The sequence below is a fragment of the Lutra lutra genome, chromosome 1 (assembly GCF_902655055.1).
Source record: "Lutra lutra chromosome 1, mLutLut1.2, whole genome shotgun sequence".
Classification (NCBI taxonomy): domain Eukaryota; kingdom Metazoa; phylum Chordata; class Mammalia; order Carnivora; family Mustelidae; genus Lutra; species Lutra lutra.
This window is the reverse complement of record NC_062278.1, coordinates 171,947,817-171,975,570: the sequence shown is the minus strand read 5'-3', so window position 1 is coordinate 171,975,570 and position 27,754 is coordinate 171,947,817. Positions and strand designations below refer to the sequence as shown.

Sequence of the window (27,754 nt, the reverse complement as noted above, 5' to 3'; positions counted from 1 at the left end):
TTCTATCAAGAAGCCATAAGTGAAGGGAATGGGAGTTAAAGGGTGGTCATGAGCTCTGGGTCCTGGTAGGTGTCACAGGGCTAGAAGAAATAAAGTGTGCTTCTTCCCAACATCCCTAACAACACAAACATACAGTTGTGGGGTTTTTTTGTTGTTTTTGTTTGTTTGTTTGTTTTTAACAGAAAGGTTACAAAGCATCCCTCCTGTTCTAGCTAAGTAAGCAGGACAGCTGGGCCTGTCAACTAACCTAGTCGTCTTGTGGTCAATTTTCCTACAGGCTTTCAAATCACCAGTAGAAATCATTGATTTGTTAAAAGAAAATATTTGCAGTACATTAGTGACATAAACCTAAGCAGTTTTTGCTACACTACCTCAGTGAAAACAGATGGTAGAGGAGGTTCACAAAAAACACTTCTCAAAAATGGTCTGCAGTCTCCTCTTGCTCTGTGACTTCAATACCCCTGACTAGACACACTGCCCAGCTAGCTCCCAACATCCTCAATTCTCGCCTCCTTTCCTTCCACCCCAGTTTAGTTACCAATCTGAATGACATAAATTTTACCTACAGTGATATTTCAGGATTATCTGCTATATCTGCTACTCTGATTCTAGTCACCACTAAGAAACTGAGAGTTGGAAGCCTGGATGGCTCAGTTCGGTGACCATCCAATTCTTGATTTTCTGCCCAGGTCATGATCTCAGGATCATGAGATCAGAACCCAGGTAGGCCTCTGAGCTGGGTACGGTGCCTGCTTAAAAAGATTCTCTCCCGGGGTGCCTGGGTGGCTCAGTGGGTTAAAGCCTCTGCCTTTGGCTCGGGTGATGATCCCAGGGTTCTGGGATGGAGCACCGCATTGGGCTCTCTGCTCAGCAGGGAGCCTGCTTCTCCCTCTCTCTCTGCCTGCCTTTCTGCCTACTTGCGATTTCTACCTGTCAAATAACTAAATAAAATCTTAAAAAAAAAAAAAAGATTCTCTCTCTTCCTTTTCCTCTGTCCCTTCCACATCTCCCAAAAAACAACTAAGAGTTGACGCTAATACAATTAAAACAGCAGAGAGACTTGTTCGTTCCTTTTTAAAGTAATGCACTCGCCAAATTCTACTTAAAAACCACATTCCTGAAATTACACATACAGTTTCACAAATAGGATTTTACAAAGAGACTACTGGGCACAATAGTCAGTATTACTAAAATTAACATTCACAGATCTCTTCCTTGTGGATAGTAATTAATATTTTTGAAGTTTTAGTCATTTTACTATGCCTTGGAGATCAAAAATTCCTTTCATATACTTTCAAGACATCTAAAAAACCCTCCACAGGAGAAAATATTCACTCTGTTAAACAAGGGGTCAGAGCATGTATGAGTCTACACAGCTATAGCTTTTAATTCTCAGACAACAACTTTTCAGAGTAAATCTCAGCTCCTCTACTATTTGGGTTTGAACATTCTGGTAGACCATGTTTTAAGAAGCTGGATGAACATGAGGTCAGGTACGTAAAAGTCACAGCTCCCTATATAAGGGTGTTTAAACTGTGTTCTCTGATGTTACCATTAGTCCAGGCTAGACCAGGAATTATTCTATAGACTAAATAGACATAAGAAGGACTCACAGACAAAAATATTAATCTTGAATTCTATGGAATTCCCAATCTCTGTTCAGAAAGATTCTAGTAGATCTATTTAAAACACCCATACTTAATTTTCATACCATTTAATCTTTATTTTCAGTTCAAACCTTCAGAAATATAAGCTAAACTGTTTTTGGCTTGTTGGTCTTGGACCTAACTGGACTTTCTATAACGTTTTACTCTTGTTATTCTCTTACCAAAAGTAGTAGCACAACATTTTAACAGGCAAAGGAAAACACATTTTGCATCTTTCTTTTGCAGTATCTGATTTCATCGTACTAGTTAAGATTTTACCACCAAAGCTGAAAAGATACCTCTCACAATGGTATATGACTGATAAGACTACCCAGAGAATAAGAAATCAGATTTTAGTAACAAATAGTCGAGTTTCAGTGCTGTTCCTGTTACTTGATATGTAATACTGGGCAAGTTACTTAGTCTTTCCAAGTCTTAATATTCTCACCTATAAGGTCAGGATGGTAACACATGCAGTTCATGAGGATATTTTAAAGTTTAATCAATAAAACATGGAGAATGGTTAGCACAGAGCTTAGCACATAGTAAGTGTTCAATAAATAGTGCTTCCATTTTCATATAACAAATCTGGGTCTGAATTACATGAATAAGTGCCTCAGCATTATGCTTCCATTTGCACTAGGAAACCTGATCACTATGTGCTCTATTTTAATCTCTGATTTCCACTGTTTCTATGACACCAGGGTGCAAATTCATCAGAACTTGTTATTTATCCAGCATGGCAGGTACACAGGGTACAGTGGGGTAGAAAAAATGCAAACATCTGCTATAAAAAATCCTGTGGATTAAAGATTACTTACAAGTGGGATTTTGCTATTATCTAGTAGTTACTCTACCACCCTCACCCACAGGCCCATCTCTTCTCATAATTATGGCATTAACTTGAGCATGCTTGAGTATATCAAACCCAAAAACAAAAACAAAAACCTCCTTAAGGATAAACCACTGGAGGACTGATAGAGCACAAAGTGCCACCAGACAACAGTATCTAACTAAATGCTGCTGCCTCCCATGAATCCTTCCTCAGACCCTTATTTTTAGCAATCTGTTCTTATTCTATAGGATAAGCAGCAGTTTATATGCCCAATGTTAGCAGCAGGCTAACAATAAAAAGTTAGAATAGTAAACATCCTATGTTCAAACAAGAAATCACTCAATGCTGACAATGACAAAAATGACCATTTTATGAGCAACTACTTCTACAAACCATTGTAATAATTAGCCAATGTGCCTTAGCTTTACTTCATATAAGCAGCCTAGGTTTTATCCCCACAGATGGACAAAGGATCAGGGACATTAAAGTAAGTTAAAAACAACAACAACAACAACAAACAGGGATGTGAATGCAAAGCTCCTCTTCTTTTTACCACGCTGTGCTGCTTCAACCAGTAGCAGCAGAATGAAAAATGCTATTAATCCACAAGAGTTAAAAAATACTACTTTCTCCTATACACTCATCAATAAGGTTTATCAGACAACCACCAATAAGGCTCATGGATAAAGCAGAGCTAAGTTTCACTGCTCTCCATTACATCTAGAAAAATATAAAATGAAGCTAGATTCAGATATAAGAATAACAACTTTTTTTTATCAAGTAATACATGATAAATCCTTAAGAGATGAAAGCAAACCTTACTTAAAACTAAGATTATGTTTAATTTACAAAGCATTCACAATATATAACACCTCATTTGTTTTTTTTTAGAATCACCCAGGGAGGTTAGCCCGGCAAAAAAACACAAAAAAAAAAACCCACAAAAAAACTATCCTTCCATTTTATCAACAGGGCAAGTGAAACCCAGGGAAATTAATCCAACAATCAGCTACATGCTGGGAACTACTCTAGTGTCAGAAAACCATGACTGAGATGAACTTCCACAAACAGGCAGCCACGCCTGCCTGCTAGGTATGAGGATCTCATAGACACATACAAAGATGTATTCCCCCAAAACAATGTTGCATTCAACCAAAGGACAGTAGGCTCATTTACCACCTAGTTTAAGTTCTTCTGAAAACGCAAAAGGTCCGACAGAACTATTCGACATTCCCACATTTCTCTAAAAACTTTCAACAAATGAATATCACCACCTGAAACACAGGGAATCATTTAGCTTCCAGAGGTATTTTAAGCTCATAAGTGACATATGGCTATAATAAAGGCTATAATAAAGTACAGTAAATACAGAAAAAGATTTTGTGGCAACATTAAATTCAATAAATGTCACATTCTTAAAAGTTAAAAGACAGGGCGCCTGGGTGGCTCAGTGGGTTAAGCCGCTGCCTTCGGCTCAGGTCATGATCTCAGGGTCCTGGGATCGAGTCCCACATCGGGCTCTCTGCTCAGCAAGAAGCCTGCTTCCCTCTCTCTCTCTCTCTGCCTGCCTCTCCGTCTACTTGTGATCTCTCTCTGTCAAATAAATAAATAAAATCTTTAAAAAAAAAAAAAAAAAAAAAAAAAAAAAAAGTTAAAAGACAAAATGTATTGGCAACCTTCCAAAAGCAACCATGAAGATTTTTAAAAATACAAGGTATCACTGAATTATAGTAATATACTTATAACTTACGTTACTGTTTACTTTAACTGTTTTCTCTTGACCAGAAACATAAACTTATTTAGCAATTTTTCCAATAATCCCAATGCCTCCTAAATTACAAAATCTCTTTAATATCTTTTTCTTACCTTATTGCCTGCATCATCCAACTTCATTAACCAATTTATATTAACACTGAAGGTAACAAAGATTTCCAAACTTTAAAGAGTACAGACTTTTTTCCATTTAAAGTAGACTAATCTATTTACAGGGTTCAAAATCAAAATGACATAAAAAGATGTGCACTAGGAAATCTCACATTCTCCTCACTCCCATACCAACCCATTCCCCTTTTTCTCCAAAATGTAATCACTTATTAGTTTTTTTATTCTTCTGGTGTTCTTTATGAAAAACCAAATAAATATAAGTTTAGACTATCCCCCACCCGCCTTTTAGAAAGGAAACCACATGCTACCTATGCTGTTTTGAACAATGGTCTTTTCACTTACAAATCTATCCTGGGAATCTCTCCCTTATTAAGCACACAGAGACTGTACTTTTTTTTGAACAACCACACAGTATTTCATTGTATGGCTGTTCAATCAACCAGCCCCAATGATTACCTGAGTAGTTTCAGTCTTTTGTTATTATGTACACAATAAATAACCTTGTGTGTAAGTCACTGTGTATATGTGCAGGTGAAATCTGGAGAACAAATTCACAGAATACTGACTAAAAAGCAAAACAACAGTACTTTTGGTTGATCCCATCAGATTCTTCTCCTTCGGAATGGTATTAAGTAGCACCAGCCAGTAATAAATGAGAGTGTCTGTTTCCTCACAGCCTTACAGCAGAGGATGCAAGAAAATGTTAAGATTTTTTGTCAACTTATCAGATGAGAATTGGATTTAATTTGTATTTCTCTTTCAGCAAACCATCTCTATTCATGACTTTTGCCTATTTTTCTCCTGGGTTTGTGGGTCCTTTCCTTATCAGTCAGTCCTTTCCTTATCAGATGCTCAAAAAGACTATCTACTCCTGAATAGTTTCTTTAAAAAGGTACTATTAAGCCTCTATAAATGATAAGAAAAAGTATTAGCACGTCTTCTTTCATTGTCAAAAAATAGTTCTATTAAGTTATATATCAAAGTTGAATATTACTTCTTTAAAGCTACATATTTGACATTTTCTCGGTGGATGAGAAAGAATTTCAAAGCAATCATCATTATATTTATCTTAATTTTAATTCTAGCTGCAATTCAATATCAAATTTGTCTGATTCTTTCAAGTACCCTACACTATCCTCTATAATTAATGCAGGAATTCTGGCTAACCAAAATTAACTATCATTCTGAGCTGTACATGAGCAACTAAACATGCCAGAAAACAAAAGAAAACATCTATTCATTTGACTTTATCTGCTAACTAATCTCATTTGAAATTCTTTTTTTTTTAAAGATTTTATTTATTCATTTATTTGACAGAGAGAGAGAGCGCGCGCACAAGCAGGGGGAGCAGCAGGTAGAGGGAGAGGGAGAAACAGACTCCCCACTGAACAAGGAGCCTGACACCGGGCTCAATCCCAGGACCCTGGGACCACAACCCGAGCAGAAGGCAGATGCTTAACCAACTGAGCCACTCAGATTCCCCTCTCGTTTGAAATTCTTGACCACAAATCTGAAATGGACCATCCTTGCTACCAGGCAATCCTATAATACTTATCTGGCATATTCTAAGTCCCACTCTCAAAAGGACTCACACCTTCCCAAATCACCTATCAGGCACCCTACTCCCACTCTCAGCTGATGAAACTGCCTTAGCTACATTAAGAAAATAAAAACCACCAGGCAGACTTGCTGGTCATGCCTTGGTCAGATGCTTACTGAGTAAGCACTAAATTGCTAAAACTATTCACCTAATTGCTAAAGATACAAATTTAGGATTCATCCTTGATGCAGAGCTTTTCCTTGCTCACCATATACAAATCATCTGCAACTTCTGCAGCTCCTACCTCCAAAATATATCCCCAATCCCTCCCATTTCTATCTTCACTATCATTATGCAGATGTACCCCACTACAAACCCTAGAATGGATCACTACAAAAGCCTAACTAGTCTCCTTGTTTTCACTCTTGCTTCACCTCCAGCACCCTCTCCCCCAATCCATTCTCACATTTGGAGTTAAACTTTTTTTTTTTTTTAAGATTTTACTTGTTTATTTGACAGACAGAGATCACAAGTAGGCAGCGAGGCAGGCAGAGGGAGGGGGAAAGCAGGCTCCCCGCTGAGCAGAGAGCCTGATGCGGGACTCAATCCCAGGACCCTGAGATCATGACCTGAGCCGAAGGCAGAGGCTTAACCCACTGAGCCACCCAGGCGCCCTTGGAGTTAACCTTTAAAAATACATAAAACAGACCGTTTGGGCCAAGAACAATATTGATAAATCATTTGGTCTCTAAATTGACATGCAGATTCAATTGAATCTCAACCAAAATTGCTTTTTTGTTATAGCAATAGACAAGTTGATTTTAAAGTTTATATGGAGATGCAAAGGACTAAAAGAGCCAAAACAATTTTGAAGGTCATCATAGGCACCTCTGGCCTCCAGCATCACCTCTTCATAACACACAAATAACTTTTCTGTGTGCCAAGAAGGGTTAGAAAACACTGTATTAAAGAGAGAAGCAGACCTTTAGGTCAATCTCTTTAAATTCTTCAAAAAAGTTAAGAAAGTACTGTGTGCTGGTTTTTTAAGAAAGAGAAATAAAAGGACTTTAGTTTAATTCCAGACATTGGAATCCTCTTGGCTGCCTCAAAAAATTCTATTTCAAAATATAATTAAACATGTATGCTTATGTTTTACTTACGAACTTAAGAAACAAAAGAAGACATCAACTCTGAGAGTCTAATGTAAGGGAAAATTTTTTTAATTGGCAAAATTTTCACTGCTACAACTAGATACTAAATCCAACTCTCAAGTTCAATGGGCAGGGGGGCGAAACCATGATGCTTCATTTTGTTTTTATTCTTTAGAGTGTCAGCAGTATAATGACTGATACAAATAAAAAAAAAATACTGGAAGATAACAAGATCATAGTAACAGGTTATAATATTTACCTCCATAAGGAGAAATAAATGAAAAGACAAGCAACATTGCAAAGATGAGAATCTCCCCTATAACTTAAGAGGAAGCTTTCATCTCATTACAAATTTCTGTAATAACAGAGACCAAGGGGCTGGATATGAAGCTCATACTGAGACTAGCATGACTTCTTCACAGCTAGGCCAACTTCTACATCATCTACCCACCTGTCTACCCCGAGAAGGCACATTCAACTGTGCAAATGTGAGAAGCCAGGCCAATACTAATCACACAAACCACAGAAATCCAGTATTAAGTCAAAGTTGAGGCAATAAAACTCCAGTCTCATGATAAGTTCACAGAAGAGAAGAATCTGAAAACTACCTTATATTGCTGGAATTTAGGCAGGGGACATTGAACCTTCTTGGAACTCAGTTCCTAAAAAAATGAAGTGTCAGACTAAATGACCTAGTGCATGAGAAAGAATAATCCCTCCAAACTGTACTTACACCAAATTTTAATGTTCTGATACAGTTTTTTAATTTTGTATTCGTACTATTACCCATACTCCAATAACACATTCTAAATGGCTCTAATAAAATGCAATTAGGACAAGAGAAGCATACTATAGCACACATTAATGCAATATTAAAGGCTTCTATAACTGACTTCTGTAGGATTACTTTAAAAAAAAAAAGCCTTCTGCATTTGAGGCCTGTTACATTTTAACACTCAAATCTCTCTGAGATACAAGAACAATGTGCACTACTCATGTGGTAAAATCAAAGGAGAAAGCAAAATCAGCAATTTTATATGTACCCATGTTCCAGAATGTTTGTGTGGGAATAAAGAGAACATGTGCAAATTAACACTGCATGCCCTAACAAGGCAACCGTACAATCTAGCTTCTAAACCCAGACACTCTGGAGAGTAATATTATGGCTATTAATAATGATACCAGGACAAGAAATGAAAACTGGCCTATCTCAGGGAAATCAGAACATATGCTCATTCTTATCTGATATTTTGAACAAATCCATTAAAATGTTACAAGCAAAGAAAGTAATGGTGCCTAAGACAAAAGTCCTGAGGCAACTCCCGTTGTCATGGACGGGGGTGGGAGGGGTGAGGGAGCGGGAGGCAAGACGGGGAACCTGGGCTGAGAATTACTGGCTTCCACTTTATTCATTGACTTTGGATAAGTCCCCTCATCTGTCCAGGCCTTCATTTCCTTACCTGTGGTATGAAGTTACTATAGTTAGTTACCTATATCACCTTCTAACTTGAAAATATTTGTATTCTACCCTAATATGTCTTTTCTCCAAATTCTGAAGGCCTCCAAGGAGACCTCATCTATCTGTTCCTGATTTAAAAGCAAAGGTAGTATGAAATCAGAAGGCGGAGGGGGGAAAAAACTTCTGACTTTAACTTCCAAGGTGACTGTAACAAATTATAAACTAGATCAACTGACTAAAATATAAAATTCCAATAGCATGATATGTAAATTATATACTTCTGTTCCATCCAAATTCATTCACCAGAACAGGACTCTGATTTTAAATTTTATTTATTTGCTTGTTTTTTTTGTTTTGTTTTGTTTTGTTTTTACTGCAGAAGGCTCTTCCCTGGCTGTCCACAGTTGGGGGTCTGGGAAAGTTAATCCAAAATACTGACTGCATGCCTATTAACATTTAGAAGAAACTGGTAGTTCCTTCAAGGTCTCATACTTGCTCTTCTGAAAGCATTCTAAAAAATACACTATCAGTTACTCTATTTTTTTTTTATGAAAAACTGAATTCTGAGCCAGTCAAGCTTGTATTCTCAGTTTTATAGGCCAAACTAAATATATCCAGAAGCATAACGAACAAGAATTCGTATGTAGTTTATGAAATGTCTGAAAACTAAAAAAGGAAAACACCCTTTAAAAATGTCAACTTTATGCAAGTATTACCTTGTTATGCCAACCAAAACTCTCAACACTACAGTCACAGTACCAAAACCTTGGGTGATGATCAGACACTGCTCCAAGCTATGGCAATGAAGGTATCATTTGATAAGTATGGAACCTGGAAGGAACTGCCAGTTTCTATAAGCATTTTAGATACACAAGTAATAATAATATAAAAACTCTCTCCTGATAAAGGAAATGGAAGGGCTCAAAGTAATTTTACAGAGGACTTCTGTATTATGGCAGTTCATGAATTTGATAAAAACAAACAAAAATATCTGCCACCTGGGATTGACTCAGAAGGCTGAAAAATCTAGAACTTATTATAAAACAACAACAAAGGTACTCTAAAGAATCTCCTCATATTACCCAATAAAAATGCATAATAAAAAAACTCCTTGCAAATGTGCTAACATCAACTGCCTAAGAGTATAAAAAAAAAAAAAAAAAAAAAACCTTATTAATGAACAACAAATATCCTTTGACAATGAGTACTGGAGAAAAGATAAAACTATTTCTCCTTTCACGTTGTTCTTGGAGGATCACTACTGAAAACAAGTTTTACAAGTATATATTCACAAATAAAAATATGGTAACTAAAGGGGATGAGGCATATTGTAAATTGTACATGTTTTCTCTTATGATGAAATGCAAAGGCTGGGCTACATCTTTGGAGGGGAAATCATTCTACAGAATAAAAATATTAGCACAAGAAAGCAAACTGATTTAAAAAAAAGACAATGGAGAGGAAAGTAGAATTCTTCCCTCAGGCCACATTTATGGATTAAATTTTAACATAGCAAAAAATAATAACACATTTATATAATGCATCAAAACAGGGTTTTATTAATTAATTTATATGACTAAATGTAACAAGTAATGTTAAATGAAAGGAAAAATGGAATAGTTCAATAACTAACCTTACTACAAGCCAGAAAGTGCCCAATTTGATGTCCTAATTATTTTTTTTTAAAGATTTTTTTTTTTTTTTTTTTTGACAGAGAGATCACAAGCAGGCAGAGAGGCAGGCAGAGAGAGAGGAGGAAGCAGGCTCCCCGAGAGAGCAGAGAGCCCGATGCGGGGCTCGATCCCAGGACTCCGAGATCATGACCTGAGCCGAAGGCAGTGGCTTAACCCACTGAGCCACCCAGGCGCCCCCCTAATTATTTTTTTTTAAATAAACTTTTTATTTTAGGATAGTTTTACATTTACAGAAAAGTTGCAAAGATAGTACAAAACATTTCCACATTTCAATTTCTTCTACTATTACCAGCTACACTAGTCTGATTCATCAGTTCCAGCCAAGGAAGCAATATTAATGCATTATTATTAACTGAAGTCCTACACTTGAATTATATTTCTTTCAGTTCTAATTAATGTCTTTTTTGTTGTTGTTCCAGGATCCTATCCAGGTCACTACATTCCATTTAGTCCTCAGGTCTCCGGAGGCCCCTCTAGACTGACAATTTCTCAGACTTTCCTTGTTTTTGATGACCCTGTCAGTTGGAAGTGCTGGTCAGGTATTTTGTAGGACCCTCAAATGGAGTTTGTCTGATGTTTTTCTCACAATTTGACTGAGGTTATTGAAAGTGTCATTCCCACCACATCATATCAAGAACACATGCCATCAACATAACATCACTGTGGATGATGACCTTGATCTCCTGACTGAGGTAGTGGCTGTCGGGTTTTTGTTTTCTCTTCTTTTCCCTTCCTTTTCTTCCCTTTCACCCCTCCATACTCCCTCCCCACACCTTCCTCCCTCCTCTATTTCTCTCTCTCTCTTCTTCTAACACTTTTCTAGCACTGTCTTGCTTCCTGCCCCAGCTGGGGAATCAGCCATTTCTCCAAGAAGCAGTAGTTCCTTCTTTTGGGGATTGTTATGTGAAACCAAATCAGGGAACTAGGTGTGCTGGTTCCAACTGCAGTGCCCTTGCTTCTTGGCCCTGGCAGCTGACAGAGCAAGGAAATACATGTTTGTACATTAGCTCACTTCCTTACACAGATCTATAAATAGCTCTGTATGTATCCCTCTGAATTTACAGAAAACCGGCCATGAGTTCACCCTGTACCACAATGAAAGCTTTAACCTTGCTTTTCTGTAATCTCCCACTCCAACAATGTGACACCCATTTGCCACCCAATTTAAGAGAAGGGCATATAGGGGCACATGGGTGGCTCAGTCAGTTTAAGCATCTGCCTTCAGCTCAGTCCCATATCGGGCTCCCGGCTCAGCGGGGAGTCTGCTTCTCCCTCTGCCTCTGCCTGCCGCTCCCCCTGCTTGTGCTCTCTTGCTCTCTCTCTCTGTCAAATAAATACATAAAATCTTAAAAAAAGAGAGAGAGAGAGAGGCACACATAGCTAACATGACAGAAAAAAATTATGCTCAACTACAGGTGGGTAAGATTTGATAAAAGTCTTCTAAAATAAGTCAGGGAGAAGCTTCAACACATATATGTTGGAGAAGTATTTAAGGCCCACACAACAATGCAAACCAAATAATACAGATAAGTATACTTCAAAATACCACTTTCTACTTCTTAAACATAAATAAGAAACTGTGTGTAAAAATAATTTTTTTTTAATGATTACCATTAGATGTGCTGAGTAGTAGGTTTTTTTGTTTTTTGTTTTTTTAATATGTCCAAGGAGGGTTCAAAGTCATGCAATATTGTTACTTATCCCTAAGGTACTTCAAAAGACCTTCCCAAAAAAGACCAGCAGGCCTATTGTGCTACAGCCAGCAGAGTAACTTCAGAAGTGGGAGAGGATGTCCATACACACAAGGGTCATTAACAATACAGTTATCTCTATTAAGTAGAAACAAAGCAGATGGTAAGGAAATATATCTGACAATCAGAACTCCCACTTTTGTGTTTGTGATTTTCTACCTAAGGCCAAGAGATTTTTATTCAGTATGTTGGTAAATTTTAGTATGATGACAGATTATTTCATACTTCAGTTTACTATCACACAAGATGAAAAAGTAAACTCTTTCTCATCAACAAGCACATCTTCTCCCATCAGTTTGCAGGACGCATTTGTCTCAGAGCTTTTTAGATAATGTCCCTTTCTCCCCCTGACATTTCCTTCTCTATCACTTCTTCAATAGCCCCCAGACATCCTCATCTCTTCCACTCCTGGCAGCAATGGGCATGTGTGCTTGGAAAACAGATAGGCAGAGGTACAGTTAGCTCTGGAATGCCTAGTCATCCCTTCACTCTTTTGGACTAGAGCTCTAGGCAAAAGCCTACAGCACCCCCATTTGTACTGATAAAGCATACATAAAACCAAACCATTTTCTTATCTTCAGTTGGAATCACTGCTTTGGCAGATCCCAATGGTACCCTGCCTGATCCCTTTACCCTTATCCCTTCAGTGTACGGGCTTGACTTATAACGGTCAGAGCCTTTGTTGGATTGTCCTCTCCCTGTTGGAGCCTGCTCTGTCACCAGCATGGAAGGCTGCAGGCAGCAGAGGGCAGACACAACTAAATAACTGGACTTCCTTACCCTTTGTCTGGGTTAACTCAGCTCCTAGTTCCAAGGAGTTTTGAAAAAACTCCAGTTGCTCACAGTGCTCTCTGCTTTGATAACATAGCCCCTTCAATACTGTCTTCACCTTCCTGTCTCATGTGTTCACTCCCCATAGTGGTTCCTTCACCTTCCAGATTAACCATTTCCATTCCAATTCTTATCTCGGGGTTTTCTCAGGAAATCTAACCATTTCAATGCCTGCGTGTTTCCACTCTTTCAAGAATGTGAAGAGCAAGCAAGTTTGGTCACAGTAACATTATCAGTCAGGAGAACATGGGTCTAGGGTAAACTATACCTGGATTTAAATCCTGATATTGCCACATACAATACATACCACCCTAAGCAACTTATTTAACTCCTTTAACCTTTCATCTCCACATCTTTACAATGTTTGCCTGTAAGCTAAGTGATATAACATAGGCAACACTCTTAGCTCTCAAGTAACATTTATCAAAATTACACACCCTACTGCCAACATTAATAAGGATTTACCAACATACGTCACTATTCCAGGGGGCTCTTGTCTAGGAACATGAAAGTTGTGAATAACTTTACTTTTGGATCCAAAAATTTAAAAGACCCCATCAGCTTTTCAATAGAAAGCATGATAACCCAGGATTCTTTGTACTCCTCACTGCTTAAAATTCCCATATTGCTGTATTCACCAATTTTCAACTTAGGTCTACCGAATCCTCACCAAGACCTGCAAAGAAAGACCTGCCTGAAACTAAACTTTGAAATCTCACACATCTCAACTTTGACCTTCCGGCTAGAAAGGACCACTCTGATAAGTGATAGAGGTAGTGTTTCCCCTTCCTTCAGTAAGTCAAAAGTTCTACTTGGTCTTATCAACAGGCTAATGATGCCAGTATTCAATATTCCTTAGATGAATGACACAATACTATCTTTTCTCCTAAGATTGTGCCATCATTCTTTGGTTTACTCATAACTTATGAAAGGCTGAAATTTATCCCTTAAATTTTCCAATAAATAGTAATCAAGATTTCTTCACATTTCTGTGTTTTTCGTTGTTATTCTCTTGCTCTCAAGAACTCTGGACAGACAGCTTTTCCAAAAATGACTGAAAAGTGAAGAAAAGTTGCACCAACATATATCAAATACATGACCAATGGTTAATTTAAGCCATTCAGTCAAAGAGCCTGGAGTTCTGCGCCTATGTCTGGGTTGGACTTCCTACAAAGTTACTGCTAATTTAGCATCAGAGAGGAGGTAAGTTTTTGCCAGAAATTGTGAAAAGTTAAAATGTATTCATTCACACCTTATCTGACTCAGATTCTTTTATGACCGACACCTAGAATCTGCAAAAAGGTTCACCTACATTACCAAGTGAAGAAATTAGTTGGTCTTTCTAAGTACCAAAATCCCAGTTGCCACTTCATTAGCCCAAGTTCTCTAACACACCAAAGCAGAGATAACCTAGCTGGGTTGGTCCTGAACTGACTGACTGAATTACGTGAAAACCATACTCACCACCCTATGTAGCACTGGGTATCACTATTTTGGGTCAATAAATCAGAAGTATAAATCTTTCCATTAGAAAATTTCCTAGTATAAACAAACTTCTTTGATTAAGGACAATGACTTTTCAATACATCTTTTAATTTTAATAATTTCAAAGCTACAGTAAGTGACTATGTATGCACATACGTGCTCACACACAAATTTTTTTTAAACACTGAAAGTATATTAGAGCCATCATACCCCTTTCACCCCTAAGTGTGCACTTCTTCAGAACAACCACATTCAATAATATGACCAAGATGAAATTATCAAAATCAGGAAATTAAATACTGACATAGTTACTATTATCTAATCTATAGATCTTATTCAAAGTTCTCAATTAGGCCAAAACACAGTGTCTCTTTATAAATTCTTTTGCCTAGAACTAAATACATATTTTTAAAATAATTATCTGGAGAGTCTTCCAAAGAAAAGCATGACTACTATTCATCTCTGCATGAAGATAAAGCTTTCTCTAAAGGGTCATAATCAAAAGCATCTTTTTTTATAATGTAGCACTCAATAAAAATGCATTTTTTTTCTGCTTGCCAAAACTCAGGGAACAAAAGCTCTCTTTTTTTCATTAAGAAGAACAGTAAGTTAATTTACAGAAATCTGGACAAGTCTCTTGAACTCCCGGAAATCATCTAACAAGAAGGTGTACAAAAATATAAACTTCTAATCAATTTGCTTATCATCTGTCTTCAGGTTGGCAACAGAGAATTAATACAGCATTCATAATTCAAATTCTAAAGAAGTACTTACTTAAGAGTTAAGAAACAAGTTAGCAACAAAATAGCTTCATCCTAATAATTATTTGGATTGAATATACCTACTGGGTCTTAACATAAGATTATTCTTAGTTGGGGCGCATGGGTGGCTCAGTGGGTTAAGGCCTCTGCCTTCAGCTCGGGTTGCGATCCCAGGGTACTGGGATCGAGCCCTGCATCGGGCTCTCTGCTCAGCAGGGTGCCTGCTTCCTCCCCTCTCTCTGCCTGCCTCTCTGCCTACTTGTGATCTCTGTCTAATAAATAAATAAACAAAATATTTTAAAAAAAAGATTATTCTTAATTGTCAGTCTGCCATATTATGTAAATATGAATATTGTTCCAATACAAAGAAAACTACTATTTTTATTCAACAGTCTAATAGTATGATCTGTATTCTGTATTAAAGCATGACTGCATGAGTTCAAAACAATTCACAATATATTTGAACTCATCTTAGACCTGAAAAAGCGTGACCTTTTCTCTTTAAAAAAAGTAAAAAAGCATAAAAAATTATAAAATACTATGACCCTTTTGTTTTAAAAAGGTTCACCTATCTATCCATCTGTCCGATGGATATCTCTCTATCTTCAGAAGGATCTACACACGAAAATGTTAACATGAAATTATTTCTGGTTGATAAAATTTGGGAATTTTATTCTTTTTGTTTACCTAAATTTTCTGTTCTTCACAATAAGCATGCATAACATCTAATTTAAAGGGGTTTTACATTGAAAGCAACAAAACTATCATACAAAGGGAAAAATAAGAAATTTTTGTAAAAAATGAAAGGGATAAAGATAGAAACATTTTAATATACAGGGAATAAATATACTCCAGAAGGTTACCTCATGATCTGAAATGAACAAGTGGTAAAAGAACACAGGTAACTTACCAACTAGTACACTCATCAAAAATAACAGGGTTATGGAATTTTAGGGTTGGAAAATATCTCAATAAGGGTAATAACTTTCCATCTAATCCCTGAATATTATGGAAAGTAAAAGTTGGACCACATAAATAAAGACAACTTACCTCTAATAAGCTAAGAGTCTACTAAAAGCATTTGGTTGTGATGGGTCCTCTTCCCCTTTGAATTCTTTTCCTGATTTCTATGGAGCTAATTACCCCAATCAACTAGGTATTTCTTTTGACTATTTAGGTTTTGTAGTCACTAAATAACACTGGCATTAATCAGTGGATCACTATTCTTCATGACAGTCTTCTGACAGGTTACCACCAACCAGTATTATGACATACTTTTTAAGTTTCCAACTAGGTGATGAAATTGTATTTGAAGTGAGTGAAACCTTATTCATATTCAAATACTGCATTTCTTTTTTTTTTTTTTAAGATTTTTTTTTTTTTTAATTTATTTGTCAGAGAGAGAGGAGAGCGAGCGAGCACAGGCAGACAGAATGGCAGGCAGAGGCAGAGGGAGAAGCAGGTTCCCCGCCAAGCAAGGAGCCCGATGTGGGACTCGATCCCAGGACGCTGGGATCATGACCTGAGCCGAAGGCAGCTGCTTAACCAACTGAGCCACCCAGGCGTCCCCAAATACTGTATTTCAAAACACTGATGGCAAGGCAACACTGATGGCAAGATGAACCATTACTTAATGTCACTCAGAAAAAAATCAAGGCCAATTCAACTATGATATAAGACCTCCTGGGGCACCTGGGTGGCTCAGTCAGTTAAGTGACTGACTCTTGGTTTCAGCTTAGGTCATGACCTCATGCATCATGAGACAGAGCCCCACACTGGGCTCCACCCAGCAGGGAGTCTGCTTAAAGATTCTCTTCCTCTGTACCTCTCCCCACTCACTCACTCACTCACTCTCTCTTTCTCAATAAATAAATAAATCTTTTTTAAAAAGACTTCCTTTTCACTTAGAATTTTAAATTTACATATCCAGATAGTTCTATAAATATATGTAGATAAAAGTTTTTATTTTATACCACCATTGTGCATATATTAAAAAAAAAAAAAAAAGAACGAACTGAAATAAACTGGTTAAAGTATTACCAAAATGTCTTCAGATTTAGAGCCGGCATCTTCTTCATCATATTCTGACTCATTATCTACGAAATGTGAGTTTTCCCTCACAAAGTAACCCTTTGTACTACCAAAGGCACCAGAGATAACAGCATTTCTTGAAAATACTTGACTACTGTCTCCAGGAATTTCTTCTAAGGCAAATTCACTTCCTAAATTTGTCTGTTTCCTCAATCACATCGCATATGACTAGAAGCAGTTTCTGTTCAAAGACATCAGAAAGGGGGCGCCTGGGTGGCTCAGTGGGTTAAAGCCTCTGCCTTCTGCTCAGGTCATGATCCCAGGGTCCTGGGATCGAGCCCCACATCGGGCTCTCTGCTCAGCGGGGAGCCTGCTTCCCACTCTCTCTGTCTCTGCCTGCCTCTCTGCCTACTTGTGATCTCTGTCAAATAAATAAATAAAAATCTTTAAATTAAAAAAAAAAAAAAGACATCAGAAAGGGTCTGACAGGGATGCCTGGGTGGCTCAGTTGGTTAAGCAGCTGCCTTCGGCTCAGGTCATGATCCCAGCGTCCTGGGATCGAGTCCCACATCGGGCTCCTTGCTCGGCAGGGAGCCTGCTTCTCCCTCTGCCTCTGCCTGCCAGTGCTTGCTCTCTCTCCCTCTCTCTCTGACAAATAAATGAATAAAATCTAAAAAAAAAAAAAAAGAAAGGGTCTGACAAATTGATGTGGGACACCCTAACAATAATGTTTTCCAACATGTGAATCAGTCATGCTGTTATTACTTTGAAATTTCATCTATATATTCCAAGGGATTTAACCATTTCTCCTGCATTCAGTTGGTCATTTAAGAGAAAATCCTCTGCACATAGTTCATTAACAGAATTATAACAAGTCTTCAGACTTGTGGGTATCTTTCTTCCCTACGTCCTGTAAATCACTTGATTATTTTTCAAGAATGGAATTGCAGCCATTCATCCAATGATGAATATTAACTTGTTAACATCAAACTTACACTCTGTTGCACTTTCTTCATACTTTTATCTTTTTTACTCTCATTACTTTGTGGAAGATATTTTAAATGACAAACCAATGTAACGCTAACAATGCATGTAACTCAAGTGAAATGACAGTCTGAAGATTCATGATGCTCACAAAGCAGTAAATACATCATGACCAAAACTTGGTGGGCAGCAACTGTAAGACGCCATTGATTGTAATACACATCACAATTTCAGACATTAAAATGTAAAACAAAAAATGTTATGCCTTATAATCAATAAATCATTCACCAAATAAAGGTCTAGTACTAGCTTCAGACTAGTGGTAAACCACTGGCAGGAAATTTTTCTGAAAATGAGAGACAGACTCAATTCTTAAGGACTCTGATGGATAATTATAGGAATGACAAGATACTCAAATGACTATAACACAAGAAAGGATTTGATTTAGATAAATTGCAATGGAATTCAGGGGCACCTGGGTGGCTCAGTCAGTTAAGCGTCTGCCTTTGGCTCAGGTCATGATCCTGGGGTCCTGGGATAGAGGCCCATGCCAGGCTCCCTGCTAAGCAGGATGCTTGCTTCTCCCTCTCCCCTGGCTTGTGACCCCTCTCCTGCTGTCTCTCTCTCTCTGTGTCAAATAAATAAATAAGTCTTTAAAAAAAAAGCTGCTATGGAATTCAGATTCACTGTTACATGAGTTCATAGAAGTAGAAAATACTTCCTGCTTAGTGGGAAGAATGAGAGAGAAAGATTAAAGGAAGGGTTGAAAGAGGCCATCCAAGAACCAACCTGAGGGACGACTGGCAAAGCAATGTCTTAGAGGAGGTAAATTTACCATAAGAAATAATATGTCTCCTTTACAGCAGCATTATTACAATAGTCAAGATATGGAAGCAGCCCAAATGTCCATCAATTGATGAATGGATAAAGAAGGTGTGTGTGTGTGTGATGGAATACTATTCAGCTATAGAGAAGAAGGAAATCTTGTCATTTGCAACAACATGGGTGGAGCTGGGAAGTATAATGCTAAGTGAAATAACTCAGTTAGAAAAAGACAAATACCATATGATTTCACTCCTATATGGAACTGAAGAAACAAAACAAATGAACAAAGCAAAAAAAGAGACAAACCAAGAAACAGGCTTTTAACTATAGAGAACAAACTGATGGTTACAAGAGGGTTGGCAGGTAGGGAGAGGAATGAAACAGGTGAAGGGGATTAAGACTCCACTTAGCATGAAGAGCACTAAGCAGTGTACAAAATTATATACTATACTGTACACCTGAAACTAATATAATACCTTATGTTAACTATACTGGAGTTAAAATTAAAAACGTAATAAAAATTTTTTTAAAAATGTCTTTTTCTCACTGACAGGAAATATTTTTTAGAAATGTCTTAAGAGGGGCGCCTGGGTGGCTCAGTGGGTTAGGCCGCTGCCTTCGGCTCAGGTCATGATCTCAGGGTCCTGGGATCGAGTCCCACATCGGGCTCTCTGCTCAGCAAGAAGCCTGCTTCCCTCTCTCTCTCTCTCTCTCTCTCTGCCTTCCTCTCCGTCTACTTGTGATCTCTCTCTGTCAAATAAATAAATAAAATCTTTAAAAAAAAAAAAAAAAAGAAATGTCTTAAGAAATATGTCTTTCTCTTATGGTAAACAGGAAAGAAGAGATCAGAAATTTAAAAAAAAAATGTTAGAAGGGCAAAGTAGAGCTGGAGGCAGGTCATATTAGCTGGCCTTGATGAACTGCAGACATGGCATCTATTGAAGGTGAGGAAACACACAGACAATGGCATGGAACAGGTGCCATGGGAAATGCAATAGAGAGTAACTAAGAAGACTATGCCTCACTAGTCAGCACCCAGCTGAGGCCAGATTACATGAATTTTGAATGGAACTAATTAGCCCAGGCTCACAGCTTTCTCTAACAAAATTCAGAACAGAAATAGGGAGGGGAAAAAAAAAGAAAAGAAAAGAGAAAGAATAAAAGATAACCTGTGGGACTATGATACAGCTGAAGATTCAGAATGAAGGAGATGCAATGTCCAGCCAGAGTCCCAATTTTTGCAGCATTACTGAAGGAAATGTAACTGATTTCATTTTTATAAAAGAATAAACACCATTATCAAGACTCTCTATTACTTGAATTCATCTTTCCAACAGATCTGAAATAATAAAATGTTTTTATATGTTTTTCATAGATATGTGAAGACTTCAAAAATTGATTCCCAAATCACCCAGCAGTTCCTGATGCAAAGACACTCAACTCTAAGCCTGCTACTTTTCCTGCTACACCAGAGTGGCTTCTGCTGCATACTTACTCCTCTAGAGTCTACTCTTGAATCAGTTGCCCAGTGGTCTGTCCTGATATCAAACCAAATACCTCTAGTAAAGGCTCACCTCACTCTTTACTACCCCTTTAACCATGGTTTTGAGGTATTATATAAGGAACACACTCCACTTTTAAACTTAAAAGTCATCTTAGTTTGACAAAATGACAAGTAAATTTACAAATTCAAAGATTAGCATATTTAATATTTACAATGTATTTAACAGTTACTCAAACTTGAGGTATGAGTAATGGACACTGCTCACTTTCTCAAGGGTAAGCCAAGCAAATCCTCATATATGGTCTCTAAAGCTCTGCTTCCAAGGGGTGCAAGCAAACTCAATGATTCTTTTTCCTTGTAAGGCTGCAATTAGAAGCCACCCAAATGCCCATCAGCTAGTAAATGAATAATAAAATGTATACCCACACAATAGAGTAATATTCTGCAATGTAAAGGAATCTAGCACTGAAACATGCTACAACATGAACCTTAAAAATATTAAGCTAAATAACAGAAGCCAGTCACAAAGACCACACACTGTATGACCTCACTGACATGAGCTGTCCAGAACAGGGAAATCTACAGAGACACAAAGTAGATGAGTAGCTGCCAGGGGCTGGCAAAGTTGGGGAGAAATGGGAAGTGACTGCTAATGAGTATGAGGGTTCTTTTTGGGGTGATGAAAATGTTCTAAAATTGTGGCAGTGGTTGTACAATTTTGTGACCATACTAAAAACTATCAAATGGTACACTTGCACAAGTGAGTTGTATGTTATGTAAATTACATCTCAAAATACAGCTGTTAAAAATTTGTAATAAGTAGTTGCACTGAATATGGGTGTATGTGTGTATGTAGACACATACACGTGCAGAACTAATTAAAATGAGAAAATATGAGGTTACATTAAAAAAATGTTTTTAGTGGTTTAATAATCCGCTCACATTTCATTGATGCCAATAAATCTGTCTGAGGCTAAGACCTCCAACAAACTCATCCTACTAAACTATCCTCTCGTCACCAAATACTTAAATATACATCTGGCTGCCATGCATTTCCTCCTCACTTTCTTCCATTCCCCCACTTCAAATTCAAACTCACCCTGGCATTCCCAGAGACTCACGAATTCTATGACTATGGTTAAAAATGAACTCTTACTCCCCTGCTCTGATTTTCCCCCATTTTTACCCTGCATTCCTACACGACTTGTATTTAAAAGCAAATACTGCCTACTGGACTTGGAGAACAGCCAGATGTAGAGAAACCTTGCAGCAGTATCATGCCCTCAGACAAAATGGGACAACACACAGGTCACTTACCCAACTTGAGATATGCTACTGACATTGAAAACATTAGGGGTGAGGGGAGAATATTTTCCCTTCCTAATATCCAACCTGGAATAATATGAAACAGTTTCCCAAGAATCCTAGGAAAGCAGAGGGTCTTTGGGTATACTCCTCTTACAAAAAAATTTCTTCTTAATTTGATGTTTCAGTTTAGACATAGATATATACAATGATATATACACATATCATTCCAGAGCATTGTTAATTCTTAAATGAAGAAATTATCAAAGATTAAATAATTTCTAAAACATATTTACATGCTGATGGTAGCATTTAAAATTGGTATAATTCACTCAGAAGGCAGCAACACCTACATGGTCAAAATATAGTTAAAAATAACTTATTAGAAACAAAAGGCTCTATATAGAGAGAGCTTTACCACAGTTTTAGGTGTAAGTAGAACACTGAGGAAAATCTGGTCATTTATGGTACAAAACTAGAAGAGAACGCTGCACCGACTGAAAAACAGCTACAAAAGATGAGGGAGAAAAGATGAGATGATCGTACAAACGATTTATGATATAAAATGAAAAACACAAAAGTTATAAACACACACATATCTATACATACATTGTATACATACATACAATGATTTAACTCTATGTCTGTTATCTTTTAAAAATACTTTTTTTTTTTTTAGATTTTATTTATTTGTGAGAGATAGAGCAAGTGCACAAGCAAGGACAGTGGCAGGCAAAGGGAGAAGCAGGCTCCCCGCTGAGCAAGGAGCCCAATGCAGGACTTGATCCCAGAACCCCGGGATCATGACCTGAGCCAAAGGCAGACACTTAACTGACTGAGCCACCCAGGTGTCCCTTATAAACATCTTTTAAAAAATCATTTGGGGGTTAAAAAAAAATCATTTGGGGGGGGAAAAATCATTTGGAAAAACAACTCACCTCTAAATCTCTCATTTTTAAAGCTTTCCCATCCGTTCTTACTTGGCTCAATTAAATTATTCTTTTTTGTTTTAGTCTCCTACGCATTGTCTTTCTGGTCATTTTTATTTTCTAGTGTAGCTGTCTTTATCTTCTTCACTCATTGTCAACAAATATCAATGCCTATCATGCTCCCTTTTCCAACTCCAGGAAAAATACATACGGCTACTGCAATACTCTCCCACATGCTTCCCTGCTTGCTGTTAGTGTGCAAGTTACAAAGCAGAAGAGGAGACTGAAGTGGAACAACAGTGAACTACCCTGGGTCTCAAAGTTATTTTCTAATAATTTTTGCTTATCTATCTTAACATGCACAGGAAATAGAAATCTAAAACAATCAGGTAATACAGGTTTCTTACCTATTGAATGAGTCTGATTCTGATGAAGAAAGAGCTTCTTCTTGAATATCAGTACAACTGAAAGAATCATCTGGTCTATCAGGCTCCATTCTCCCTGGGGATTCCAGCTTTGATTGAGAGAAGTGGTTTGTTATGGGGGAAGTATCTGAGAATTTAACTTTTTTATCTTCCTGTTCTAAAAAGGAAAAAAAGAAAGAAAAAAAAAACATTTAAGAGTACCAGAAAATCTATGACCTATTATTTCTTCAACATTTAATATTATTACTTATACTTAGTAAAATGGAAGTTTATCTAACATTGATTCCAAAACTCTAGCAACAGAGAATAAGAATCAACACTACCATGGGCCATCTATTTATACTGTCCACCCCAGGTATTTCCATTTTAATTTAATGTAAAAACAAAATTTCTGGGGCGGCCTAGGTGGCTCAGTTGGTTAAGAGTCTGCCTTCTGCTCAGGTCATTAGCCCAAGTCCCAGGATCAAGCCCATAAGATTGAGCATCTGCCTTCAAGTCAGGTCATGATCTCACAGTCCCAGGATTGAGCTTGTGTCATCAGGCTCCGTGTTCAGCAGGGCGTCTGCTTCTCCCTTTCTGTCCGCCACTCCCCTTGCTTGTGCTTTCACTCACTCTCTCAAATAAACAAATAAATCTTTAAAAAATAAAATATAATAAAAAATAAAAACAAAATTTCCTTTTAAAATCAGGAGAAGTGAACTGTGTCATTCTAATGAGGCTTCTATACAGTATCACTGAAGAATTCCTGCATATTTCACAGATGAGAAAAGATGGACAAACATATGAAGCACAACAAAAAAGGATTAAAAATTCAATTAATAAAAGAACCACGGGCTTGGGGCACTTCGGTGACTGTTGGTTGAGCATCCAACTCTTGGTTTCGGCTCAAGTCATGATCTCATGAGTCCTGGGATCAAGGCCTGTGTTGGGCTCCCTGCTCAGCAGAGAGTCTGTTTAAAGATTTTCTCTCTCCCTTTGCCCCTCCTCCCACTCTCGTGCTCACTCTCTCTCAAATAAATAAATAAATCTTAAAAAAAAAAAAAAAAGAACCATTATATTTGTCACTGACTACTATGTGGTAGTGAATCCATCTGGATATTTCTCTTAGTCCACTAAATAGGATCTAATATTCAATACGGAAAAAGTAACCAGACATAACTAGTATTTCTGTTTGATTTAATACATGTCATATTTCTATGTATCCCTTGTCATATTCTGAATTTCTGCGGTCTCTTGCTAAAAATAAAATAAAAATAAGGGAAGCTGGAGGCATACAGACAGTGTCTGCAAGAATATACATACAGGTATGACCAAATATTTGCAAATGTAAGTTCAGAAAGTAATACCCATGAAGGATTCCTCAGTGCCCAGGACTCTCCCTCATGACCCGTTCCAGGACTCTGCTAGGATTTCAGCTGCACTGTCTTTAAGATTCAGGAACTGAGTAAGTACTTAGCATGCAAACCACATGTGCTAGTAGTATAGAGCCCCCTTTCATAAGTTTCCTCACAGAGAAGCAGAGCTTTCACACATCACTCATCCAGTGTGCTTGCACAGGCAAGCAACCTTCAACAAAAGACACTAAAAATCTGTCAAGGCTTTGTCATAAAGAGAAAATTTATGGAAAAAGAATAAGACAGCTTCTTCAAAAAGAAAACTTCCCAAGTCCATACAGTCAAGATTTCTCCAGAAATAAACAGTTTTTGTTATACTAAAGAAAAGCATACATCACAAAAGTGTAATTTCTATAAATACACTCTTTTTTTTTTTTTAAGATTTTATTTATTTATTTGACAGAGAGAGATCACAAGTAGATGGAGAGGCAGGCAGAGAGAGAGAGAGAGGGAAGCAGGCTTCCTGCTGAGCAGAGAGCCCGATGTGGGACTCGATCCCAGGACCCTGAGATCATGACCTGAGCCGAAGGCAGCGGCCTAACCCACTGAGCCACCCAGGCGCCCTATAAATACACTCTTGATGTCGGGCTTTTAATATGCCAAATCACTACCAAGATTGAACTGTACCCTCTAATGTTTATCTGGGAAAAGAAAAGAAGAAGCTAACCACAAAAACCACCCAGGAACTTGACGATCTCTTATCAAGAGACACCCCGGATCACATTAAGAAGAATCAATCACCCAGTAAACTCAGTGAACCCAGACAATTCAACACTCAGCTGGACAGGAGAATGCAATCAAGCTGACAAACCAGGGAGCAGGAATTCAACCTAAAACTATCTTTTATTTTTGCACCTGACTTATATTCTTTTCATACTTCTTCCCCTCTTATATAAGCCTCTCCAATATAAATTCCGTCTTGGGGGACAAGTATCGTTCAACAATTAGTGCGCACTAAAAGTCAGTTATCTTTCGTATCTGTCCACAGATGTCAGAAAAGAACGTCAAACAGAGCAGACCACTCTGAGGCTCTGACATCAAGTAACCCGGAAGACATGCGACAAAAACAGATGAAGGATTTACTTGAGAGAACATGTATCTTCTTCACTTATACTGGCACTTCAATGACCAAGTTGATGCCAAAGAACAAAAATTACACTGGTTGTATGATGCTGTACAAAGCTCAACTTCCCAGTTAGTTGTGCTAGTCTGTCTGTCCTCCTATCTCCCACACTCTCCACCCTTCTCAGACACATGCATTCATGTACAACAACCTAGAGGCAGCAATCCTCTCTGAACCCCACAGACAGCAGTATTTATGGCCATTTACATATATAATGCACAGCCCTGAGTATAAGTAATCAATCATTTTCAAGAGACATTCAACTAGTAAGCAAAATGTTCTCCCAATCTGAGATATTAAGCCAGATTTTTTTCAGGAACTAAACTACTTTCTAAGAAAATCCTTCAACACGAACACATTCAAGTTGTTCACAAAGAGCATGAGGTACATACTTAGGCAGCAACCTACTAAATGTTACCAGGAGACTTGGGGCGGGGGGGCAGTGGAAAAGAATGCACCAGCATGTAAAACAGTAACACTTAGGAATAAATCTAACCAAAGAGGTGAAAAACTGAAGTGCTGAAAACTACAAAACATTGTTGAAAGAAATTAAAGAAGACATAAACAAAGACATCCAGTTCATAAACTGGAAGACAATACTCTTCAAGATATCAAAAGTACCCAAAGCAATCTATAGCTTCAATTCCAAAGGTACTTTTGCAGAAATAGAAAAATTCATCCTAAAATTCACATGGAATCTCAAGGGACCCAAATAGTTAAAACAACCTTGAAAAGGAAGAATAAAGTTGGAATACTCATACACTTTGACTTTGAAATGTATAACAAAACTACAGTAATTAAAACAGTATAGTACTGACATGAGAACAAACATACAGACCATAGAGTAGAACAGAGGGTACAGAAATAAACCCTTACATATACAGTCAATTCATTTTCAACAATATCGAGAGCATCCTCTTTGGAAAGGATAGTCTTTTTAGAAACTGGTGCTTATCTACACATAAAAGAATGAAGTTGGACCCTTACACCACACACCAAAATTAACTCAAGAAGGATCACATACCTAAACATTAAAAGCTAAAGCAATAAAACTCCTAGAAGAAAACAAAGAGAAATATCTCCATGAACAATTTGGCAACAATTTCATGGATGTAACACCAAAAGCACAGGTAACAAAAGGAAAAAATGGATATATTGGACTTCATCAAAATTAAGCACCTTTGTGCAACAACAAAAAAAAACTATGAAGAAAGCAAAAAGACAACCAAGAAAATATTTACAAATATATGCAAATATATTTTGCATGGAAAAGGATTAATATCCAGAATATATAAAGAGTTCCTAAAAAAAAACTAACAAAAACCCCAAACAAACCAAATGAAAAATGAGCAAAGCACGAATAGACATTTTTCCAAAGAAAAACACATAACCAGTAAGTATATGAAAAGATGTTCAACATTTTTAGTCATTAGGAAAATGTAAATCAAAACCATAAGATATTCACTTCACACCTACCTTGATGGCTATGGTTAAAAAAAAAAAATAGGAAAGGGTATGGCAAGGATATAGAGAAACTGGAATCATTAAGCACTGCTGGAGGGGTGTAAAATGGTACAGCCACTTTGGAAAGAGTTTTGTGGTTTTTCAAAAAGTAAACATAGAATTATCCTAAGAATCAGAAACTCCATCCTTAGGTATATACCCAAGAGAATGGAAAGCAGACACTTGAACATATATTTGAACACCAATCTTCATAGAGCATTATTCACAATAGCCAAAAGGTGAAACCCATTACAGATGAAGAAATAAACAAAACGTGGCATGTACACACAATGGAATATTATTTGGTTATAAAAGCAATGAAATTTTGATATTTGGTACAACAGGACCTTGAAAATATTATGCTTAGTGAAATAAGTTGATACAGAAGGACAAATATTAATATGATTCCACTTATATGAGGTACTAAATGTAAGCAAATTCACACAGAAAATAGAACAGAGATTACCAGAGTGTGGCTGGGAAAGGGCAAGAGAGTTACTATTTTTAATAAGTACAGAGCTTATGCTGGATGATGAAAAAGTTTTGGGTCTAGATGGTGGTGGCTGTTATAAAACATTCTGAATGTATTTAATGCTGCTGAATTGTACATTTATGAATGGTTAGAATGATAATTATATATAGTTTATCACAATAAAGGAAAAAAAAGGAATTTTTATGTGCACTTTCCTCCATT

The 27,754-nt window shown here is 37.3% G+C and overlaps 1 protein-coding gene across 1 annotated transcript in view; it reads right to left on the bottom strand.

Moving 5' to 3' along the window:
* RAD18 (RAD18 E3 ubiquitin protein ligase) overlaps window positions 1–27,754 on the bottom strand; it is a 106,414-nt gene that overhangs the window by 12,778 nt on the left and 65,882 nt on the right. Inside the window, exon 11 of the mRNA XM_047746064.1 lies at window positions 23,023–23,197. Coding sequence (XP_047602020.1) covers window positions 23,023–23,197 — 175 coding nt within the window. The remainder of the gene's footprint in view (window positions 1–23,022; window positions 23,198–27,754) is intronic.